The sequence below is a fragment of the Cebus imitator genome, unplaced genomic scaffold, assembly GCF_001604975.1.
Source record: "Cebus imitator isolate Cc_AM_T3 unplaced genomic scaffold, Cebus_imitator-1.0 Scaffold341, whole genome shotgun sequence".
In the NCBI taxonomy this organism is placed as follows: domain Eukaryota; kingdom Metazoa; phylum Chordata; class Mammalia; order Primates; family Cebidae; genus Cebus; species Cebus imitator.
This window is the reverse complement of record NW_016107656.1, coordinates 1,339,216-1,349,035: the sequence shown is the minus strand read 5'-3', so window position 1 is coordinate 1,349,035 and position 9,820 is coordinate 1,339,216. Positions and strand designations below refer to the sequence as shown.

Genomic DNA, 9,820 nt, shown 5'->3' with positions numbered 1-9,820 from the left:
TTTTCCTTTTTGGGGGCTTTTGCTCAGTTTGTTAGTTGTTGTAAGAAGAATATTCTGTGGTTCAGTGTTCAGCAGAGTTCATGACCTGATAGTTTTGCCAGTTGGATGACCTCAAACAACCTTTTTAGCTCTAAATAATTCCTCTCTGAAGGTAGGTATTCAGTCTAGATTTCTCCAATTTGGAACTTGAAGTAAATTTACTTATTTATTCTGCAAACATAAGGAGAATAATGTTAAGGTTGTAGATCGTCAGTCTAGAAGGTAACATTGGACCCTCCCACCTCCAGCTTAGACAGATGACCACTGACCTGGTGGCATGAGTTTGGACTGGAGGAATGGTCTTGGTGGTCCCACCTTCCCTCCATTGCCATTTGGCCCCATCAGTTCTCTGTATTTCTACATTGCCATTTGCCTAGACAAGGTTGTTTGGCAGCTCTGAGAAGTCATCATGCCTGATCCATGAGTCATTCAGTCTAAGATGCCATGTAAGTAATGTGACTTTGCAAACACCACCCAATCCCTTAGGAGACTTACTACTTCTGGGATGAACACTTTCATCAGCTCCAGAAACTAGCGCCTTAAACGCATATGTAATTGCCCTACTTGGCAGTCCTGTTCTGAATCATCCTTTTTCCATGGCATGTGAGAATCAGATGCCCTTGGGAGTGAGTGGGTTTGGTGTTTTGCTTTAGTCTTCAGTGTGTCTGATACCACAGATTTGCTTTGGATAACATGACCCCACCCTGAACAGAGGGACCTGTAGAGCTGTAGGTTACCTTCCCAACACTTTGTATCCTAACTCAGTTATTTTATATGAAACAACAGGTTTCTCGGGCCTATGATCAGGGTGGCAAAGCCCCAGGCAGAAATGTCTTCCACATATTTACAGAGTGAAGGAGAAGCCGGTCCTCTTTCCTCCACTTACCACTCTCTCCCCTGACCCTTCAGGAGAAGGAAAGACATTCTCTGCTCAGTGGCAACCTGCAGAATTGGGGGTTGTGGGGGATGGGTATTCACCTTTGTTCTAAGTCTCCCTAGATCTGGCTGTAGGACTCCTGAGATGTTGGATTTTCTCCCTTCTTCTCATGGGGGCGATTAAAAACAATTGCAAGTTTATGAGTTTAAGGTGTAGATTACAGTTGATTGTGGAACGAAACATCCATTTGCTGCTTCTTTGGTTTTATGGTTAAATTTTAAAGCAGTTTCTTAAGTGAATTAAGTGCTGAGAAGCCTTTGCCCCTAGGGAATAGTAATATTACCTCAAATTCTCACATACTTTTTCCAAATAAAACTATCATGCAATTATCTTCTCCTCTTCCGCCACCCCCTCCTCCTCCGTCTCCCTCTTCAAATCTGGCAACAACTAGTTAATTTTGAAACTGCCAGAGAGATTATTTCAGTGTTCCACTGCACCTCTGGGAAAAGAATGGAATCTCATCTTTTTTTTCCATATGCTAACAAAAATCTCCTAATTTCAGAGGGCAATGATGTCACCAGCTAATGAGCAAAATATTTCTTCCCAAACAGCTGAGTCCTCCCCTGACTCCTTTGTGATAAAAGAAAAAAATAATTACCCACAATGTGTTTCATATTTTCTACTGTTACTTCTAGCAACTCATAAACACACTTTTAAGTAACTCTAACTTATTTGAATCGTGAGACTAATTTTTTTGTAAACACGAAGAATAACACATTAACCTGATCACTGTCACCAAAAGGCCTCTGCCGTGGCCGGACCCCACTCAGACCTCACTGTTAGGAAAATCTTGAATATACTCAGCCAGAGTCAGTGCACTGCCCCCAAGGTAGGGAGGGACTTTCAGTGCCTAACTTTTTGGATCATGGAGGGAGATCAGGCATGTTGGAGAGATTATGAAATCAAGCTTGGGGAAGAGGAGGGCTGGGAAGCTCTTGTTGATTAGTGTCACATGCTGTTTATAAAGGCAGCAACATCAGCTGAGCTCTTCTTTGTCTAGATAGGAGGGCATCTAAGGTTGGGCTGGGGTGGGTGGGAGAAGTAGGGCCCCAGGACCACCTAAACACTGGACTAGACTCCTGTAGGCACATGGATATGCCCCTCAACCCATGGCAGGTACTATTCCCGTCATGGAAGTGTGCCTCAGTTTCCCTACTCAGAGATGGGTCCTCCCTCATTGGAATTCCTATGTCTTGTGTTTTTCTCATGCATTTGTCATGATTGACTTTAACATTAATTATATTTCTGAACTTCTCTTGGGGCTTTCCCTACCCTTAGACTTCTAGATGATAACCGTCATAGAGTCAGGAAATGCCAGCTTCCTCCTATTGGTTTTCCTTGCCTTTCCCAATGCCCTAAATCCATGCATCATTCATTCATCCATTTCAATCAGGAAATATCTGTTTAGCACAAACATAGATATTTATCTAAGTGGAAAAGAATTTTCCACTTATTGTAATTCTCAGCTTTGGTAAGTGCTTGTGAGATTTTAAAACAATACAACAATGTTTCTGCAGAGCAAGTTGTTAATATGTATCAAAAGTCTTAAAGACACACCCTTTTACTCATCAATTCTACAATCCAATCATCTTTCTAAAAAAAGAATGTGTTAGACGTGTTAGCAATTTTACCACAATGTGTGCATCCAAGGAGTATTTGAAAAATTGGAAACAGGCAAATGTCTAATTATGGGGGCCATGATATCAGCAAATTATGCTGTACTTCATACTATTGAATCATTAATACATTGTGTAGTATTGTATTGAATATTTGTTGACATGCAAAAATGTTCGAAACATAAGAGTTTTTAAAAATGGGCTATGAAACAGTGTGGGTGCAGCATACGCTAGGGACCCAGGGTTTCTCTAAAGGAAAATCTTTTGAGGCAACCACGGCTCAGAAAGGGTCCCCACTTACAGGCAGATGTGTCATTTCTACTTGGACTATGTGTGTGTGTGCATTTGAGGGAGGATTTGGGGACACTGATAGTGGCTATAGGAGGTGGAAAAGCTAAAGATCAAAGATCATCCTTTCTTTTAAAAAAAGAAAAAAGGAAACATACAGAAACATCAGGGTGTATTGTGTGTGTGGAAAAGAATATTGTAATTCTTTTACAATATTGTGTGTGTGTGTGTTTGTGTATGGGGGAAAAGTAGGAAGGCATAAACCAAAATATCACCAAGTTTTCTATCTGAGTATAGGATGATACTTCATTTCTCTTACTACTTTGTGCATTTTTGCATTCTCCAAATTTTTAGTAAAATATATCATATGTAGTCAGAAACAATAAATGCTGCTAACATACAGATGTGGAAATGAATATAGTCGTGCTCACTGTCTACATGGCAGTTAGGGATGGGCTAGGGAATCTAGCAATGACAATATATGTGTTAAGTCCTTGGGTAAAGTATATTTAGTCTAAGGGAGATGAGGAACAAAGCCACGGGGGCTTTCCAGAGGAGACAGTATATGGATTGAAACTTGAAGGATATGTAGGAGTTAGGGATGTGGATGTAATCAGCAGAGCTGTTTGCAGAAAAGAGCCATCAGGGCAGAGATGTGCATGGAGTGTTTGAGACGTTGTGAGGAAGCAGGAGGGAGAGAGGACCAGGTGCTCTGAGGCCCTTTCCACCGCATGGTATCTGAAGAGTGGAGCACAATGTACCAGAAGCTGAATCTGACCACGCAGTCACATATTCCACAATAAGGCCTTTGGACCTTGTTCCAAGGAGCTAATGAGGAACAATTCCTCACCATACGAGTCAAATACTGAAATCCCTTCGCAGCAAATTTGCACACCTACTGTGTGCATGGGTAAGTTCAAGCCTGCTACCCAGAGAACAGGACCAGCAGTGGCCTTCCCTCACAAAGTCTATCCCCCGATCCGTCCCTCACCAGGAGGCTTCCCAGGGTGGCCTGGCTCAGTCTAGTCTTTCCAATATCCCGCAGTTTACTCTGACACATGGCCAGGGCTGGGAGCCACAGGGCTGGGAATCTCAACTTCTTCATTCCACAGTGATCGCACCGATAGTTATGGGGGATCTACTATGGGTGGGCACTAGGAATGCAAGGAGAAGGAGAACAGACAAGGCTCCTGGCCCAGGGGAGCTTCCTGCCTTCTGAAAGTCAAGCAGTGGTGCATCCTCACAAAGAGCCCAACATCGACGATCTTGGTAAATACCTGAGCCACCCTCTGAGAAGCATGGCTGTGAGGTTTAAAAGGAGTGGACAAGGTTGGATCTCTTTCCCACCCTCTTAGGACACTCTCCAAGTCCTGTGCTATGAAGAGAGGCCGCTCGGGGGAAGAACTGGGGATGTGTCCTTCCTGCCACCCTCCCTAAAGTATTGAGATAAATCAGTACATGAGTTTCATGTGTATTTCACATGGATCGAAGACTTCCCTACCTGTCAAGCTCTAGGCTTCACATTCAAGGTCTTGTTTCATCCTCTAGAGAGCCTTAGAAGGCGGCTTCTTACTGTCTATCTTAGAAATGAGAGAAGTTAAGAAACATGCCCACAGCCACACACTCTTCCCATGTGGTGTAGAGGGGAGCTGAACCTGCGTTGGCTCAGTGCCAGCGTTCTGGCCCCTAATGCTGCTGAATCTTCTCTGTAGCTGAACGCCTGTCCAGAGCCAGCCTCACATGCTGGCCATATCACCTGCTTTCACATGCAAAAACGTTGTTGGGTTTTTGTTTTTTAAGATGGTGTCTTGCTCTGTCTCCAGGTTAGAGTGCAGTGGCAGGATCTCGGCTCACTGCAGCCTCTACCTCCCAGGTTCAAGCGATTCTTGTGCCTTAGCCTCCCGAATAGCTGGGATTACAGATGTGCACGATGCCTGGCTAATTTTTGTATTTTTAATAGAGACAGGGTTTCACCATGTTGGCCAGGCTGGTCTTGAACTCCTGGCCTCAAGTGATGTACCCACCTTGGCCACCCAAAGTGCTGGAATTACAGCCAAGAGCCACTGTGCCCAACTGGTTGTTGGGTTTTTGAATGGTCTTTGCTATTTACACAGCACCTTAAAAAAGCAATTTATGAAAATTAGATGTTGCTTAAACTCCAGTGAGTTGTGAATAGAAGACTGTAGAGTTAAGAATAAGGCTGGGCGTGGTGGATCACGCCTGTAATCCCAGCACTTTGGGAAGCCAAGGCAGGCAGATCACCTGAGGTCAGGAGTTTGAGACCAGCCTGACCAACATGGTGAAATGCCGTTTCTACTAAAAATACAAAAATTAGCTGGGTGTGGTGGCAGATGCCTGTAATCCCAGCTACTTGGGAGGCTGAGACAGGAGGATCACTTGAATCCAGGATGTGGAGGTTGCAGTGAGCCGAGACTGCCATTGCACCCCAGCCTGGGCAGCAAGAGCAAAACTCCATCTCAAATAATAATAATAATAATAATAATAATAATAATAGGTGCTTATTTAACTCCAGTTGTTGATTTCATGTAAAAAAAATGTTACTACACCAAATTTATGTGCATGAATATTAAGACCCATAGAAGTAAAGTGATTTGCTAGAGAACTTGGGAATTAAACCCAGGTTGTTCTAACTCCTGAGACCTTGGGCTAATCGTCTTCCCTTTACCCCAGTCTCATTGGGGCACTCTCATTTTCTTCGTTTTTATCCTGTGACGAAGGCGTTCAGTGGAAAATGTCTACACTCAGGTGTAAGGAGCTCTGAGCATAACTTTGTGCACAGTTGTCAGCCTTGGATGAAGAAAGGCCTTGCTGAGGTAGGGTAGTGGCAGAGGAGCAAAACCATAAAGTCTCGGATTCTGCCCCGTCATTGCTGTCCATGAAATGGGATCATGCATGCAAATGTTTAGCGCAGTGCCTGGGAATGGTGGGCTTTTGACAAATACAAGTGTCGGAAGTACAACATGGGAAAAGCAGCTGGGCTGTCAGGTGGTGGCAGGGGAGGGGTAGTTTGTGGGAGAATCTGTTTGTGAAATGGGGAACTGGGCAGTATAGGGAAGGTGTGGTGAGCCCTTGCAGGAGAAACAAGAGGAAATTCCATAAAGGTTGGGAGGAGGTATTTCTGAGCAGAAAACAGGGGTAGAAGGGAGTGTAATTCTTGCCAAGGAGTGAGAGATGCCAGACAGCCCAGGGAAGAAGAGCAGGGCAATAGCCGAGGAAAAGGGGGTGGAGCTCTGGTGATCTGGTGCAGAACCTGCAACATGTGCACAGTAAAACATGACCTTCCACTTGGAAGCTTCGTATTCCAATCCCCTTTTGTTGTTGTTGTTAATTTGAGACGGAGTCTCACTCTGTCGCCCAAACTGGAGTGCAGAGATCTTGGCTCTCTGCAACCTCTACCTCCCAGGCTCAAGCCATCCTCCTACCCCAGCCTCCTGAGCAGCTGGGATTACTGGTGCATGCCACCACACCTGACTAACTTTTGTAGTTTTAGTAGAGACAAGTTTTCACCATGTTGTCCAGGCTGATCTCAAACTCCTGGCCTCAAGTGATCTGCCCACCTCGGCCCCCCAAAGTGATGAGATTACAGGCTTGAGCCACTGAGCCTGGTCATTTTATTTAGTTTAGGTAACCTCTGGATCCTGTTTAACTCTAAAGTTCTGTCATTTTAAGGCGGGAGAGTGGTTCATACATATCCGTGAGTCCTGTGTAGCTGGGTATTTTATGTTGTGTGATGTCCTATAAGGAGATGGACTCGAGCATCATGCATAAAGACTCACACAATACAAGCGATGTCTAAAACAAGCAGCTTTAACTGTGCAGTGGGAATAAATGACTTACCCAAGTGAATGAACTTAGCCCCTGGAAAGACAGACGTGACTTGCAGCCCACGTCATGGAGACTTTCTATGGGTTTTTAGCCCTGTGTTGTTTAGATGATGTTCTGTTTAAGTAACAGCATGTGCCTAGTGGCTCCCCTGAGATCCTTGAGAAAATTAAATGATCATCTTGTGACACAGTCCTCATGCTGACATTTCTAGAAGGCAGGAGAATTCAGAGGCTCTGAAATGGTCATTAAAACAATTTGTTAAGAGAGTTTTAGAAGCTCCAATGAAGGGGAAATAACTTACATTTACTCTGGTTAAAATTTTAAAAAGGAGTGGGCAGGGAGAGAGAAAGTGACAACTCTAGGAGAAAACCACAATTCTAAGTTTTAATTCAGTGATTTCAAAAATAGCTTTTGAAAGGTGTCTATTTGTTGTTGAGGCTACTCCCTTACGGGGGTGTCCAGAAAAATGTCTGCAAAAGAGATCTTTTTTTAAAGTCCAGTCACTTTCAAGGGTTAGTCCTTGTCCTCCTTGTCCCGGATTTGCTCAGATTCTCGCGTTCTTTTTTCTGTCTCTGGAATTCCATAGACAGTAATTAAGGAACTGGAGGCCAGCAGGAGGTCAGGGAGCCTTCCTCAGTGAAAACAGGGATTGTTGGCCATGCACAACACTCCCTTTTTTCCTTGTGGTGAATAGGAGATTTGCTTAGAGCCGATGACTTATGCCTTTCTTGCAAGTTATGCAGTTAGCAAGCGACTGGGGAATCAGTCAGCGAGCAGAAAGAAGCTAATTGAATCCAGTGTCTTCCCCTTTCTCTTTCGGATACTAAGCTGTGACGGCGGAGCCTGCCTGATCATGTAACTCCAGAGAGACATGTTCCAGGAGTGCCTAATCCTAATTTCGAGATTGCGGAGTTGATGCCACAGGAGTGAAGACGCTCTCCGAGTGGGGAGGGGGGTGGGAGGTACCGGACGTCTTCAGAATTGCCCCTTAGGCTTGCTAAATGCCGAAGCCGGTAAGTTGCTGAATGCTTTTGTCGCTGAATGCTTTTGACGGGAAAGAAAGAATGTGTTTTCTGTTGCTTCAAGTAAAAGTTTTTGCTGCTCCTGCCTATGACATTTCTCTCTCTTTTCTTCTTAAATTCCTCTAGATTTGTCCTTCTTTCCCTGTTTTCTCCCCTACCTGGTTATCCTGAGCATTTTTGCCTTGTGTGTTCACCAGTGAAAATGCATAACTTTTGGAGAACAGCAGAATTTTATTTTGAGAATTTGAGAAAATGAGCATATATGGCTCAGCTGTGAATTGTGGAGGCTTTTCCTGGGAGGACTTGAATTCAGACAGTATGGCACATTGCTTTTCTTTTCTTTTTTCACGATTGGCTTCCTTGTCTTAACTTTAAGATTCATGCTGTGACAAAGCAGACCTAGAAAGCTGAACTATGTATGTCCGATCATGCACTAGGTTAGAGAGACCAGTGTGTGAATTTCACAACCAAGTACATTTCCAGTTTCAAAGTGCTTTTCAGAAATGTTTAAATATCTCCGGGTGTTATGTGGCACTGGGAGTGATAAGTGGGCTTAGTCTCGGTGTTAATAGTGACAGCGTGTCTAAGGGAAACCAGCCGAGTGAGAGTGCTTCTGCAAAGGGCACAGTTGTAATCTGTGATCAGCGTGGTCTCGTGCGGTCCTCCAAAGAATATAGTTGCTCCTCGCAAGTTTGTTGTCATCTTTATTATAGCACATTGCCATTGTGCCCGCACAACTGTGCCGTACGGCTTTTGGAAAGAATCTGCTCTGCACACTGTAGTCCCAAGAACTGTTTGTTACAGAGTCCGGTGAAGTATCTGTTACCTACCAGCAACCACAGGCTTTCTTGGAGCAGTGAGGGGATGCTTTCAGTGAGCTCCGGCACACAAATGTTTGTACTTACAGATGCTATTCATTTTGTTCCTTTTTTCTGATCATCCAGCATGTGGCTGTGTTATAAAACGTTCTCCACGCTGGCTCCATGGCTTTCCTATTAGAACATTGCAGATGTGTCAAGGATGCACTTGTTCCAAAAGAAGCTGGGAAGGAAGGAGGCTCCACCCTCCTCTGAGTGCCAAACGGGCCCCATAGGTTCCTCATTCAGGGGCCTGGCTGGCGAATGGTGTACTATCTCTTTAAAGCAGCTATAGTTTTGTGTCTTGGCTTGGTCAATTTGTTATGGTTTAAAACTGTGGAGCCAGCTGTCTGCAATCTGATGTAATGTTGCTATGGAAACCAGAAATGAAACACTTAAGCATTCACCACAGAATTACTACATATAGCATTAGCCAAAGTAATTAAAAGTTGAGCCATATGGGCTTTCTGCTGGAAAAATCTGCAGAGGAGAGGCTGGAAATCAAATATTTCTGTTTACAGTATTGGAAATCCACTTTTCCACAGTTTTTGGTGGGATAGGTTGCCTTTTTCTCTTGAAGGTTTTCTGGTGAGCAGCTGTCTTACAGATGACTGAGTTCACCTTCTTGTTTAGAAGATGATCCATTTAACTCTGACCCAGGGTGGGACAGGAGGGGAGGCCACACTATCTCATGTTTGAATGTGTGTGAACATATACTTTTATTTTTTCACTTTAATTCATTTAAAGCCTTTTCTATAATACTGCTGAGTCTATTTCTTAGAATCATCTATTTTATATACAGTCAGATTTCCTCTATCTTCTACGAAGTTCTTCACGTAGGAAGATTTCTTTTAAAATATACATAGTATTTGAAATTAAACATTATGTATTTTTTATGTTTATAAATATAAAAATTCCCAAGCCCCCATCCCTGGTGGTGTATTTCCTGAATAAAAAGACCTGCTGGCCGGGTGTGGTGGCTCACACCTATAATTCCAGCACTTTGGGAGGCTGAGGCAGGCAGATCACCTAAGGTCAGGAGTTCAAGACCAGCGTGGCCAACATGGCTAAACCTGTCTCTAAAAATACAAAAATTAGCCAGGCATGGTGTTGTGTGCCTGTAATCCCAGCTACTCGGGAGGCTGAGGCGGGAAAATTGCTTGAACCCAGGAGGCAGAAGCTGTTGTGAGCTGAGATAACACCATTGCATTCCAT

At 43.9% G+C, this 9,820-nt stretch overlaps 1 protein-coding gene across 9 annotated transcripts in view; it reads left to right on the top strand.

The window, feature by feature from the left end:
- Positions 1 to 9,820, top strand: part of SASH1 (SAM and SH3 domain containing 1) — a 1,041,684-nt gene that overhangs the window by 990,230 nt on the left and 41,634 nt on the right. The window contains exon 1 of one of the 9 annotated variants that reach the window (XM_037730367.1): positions 7,168 to 7,739. The exons of 7 other annotated variants lie outside the window; for them this stretch is intronic. In XM_037730367.1, the coding sequence (XP_037586295.1) occupies positions 7,728 to 7,739 (12 nt within the window). In that variant the 5' untranslated portion in view covers positions 7,168 to 7,727. Of the gene's footprint in view, positions 1 to 7,167; positions 7,740 to 9,820 lie in introns of those variants that run through there. One more of the 9 variants, XM_037730368.1, reaches the window with a different exon arrangement.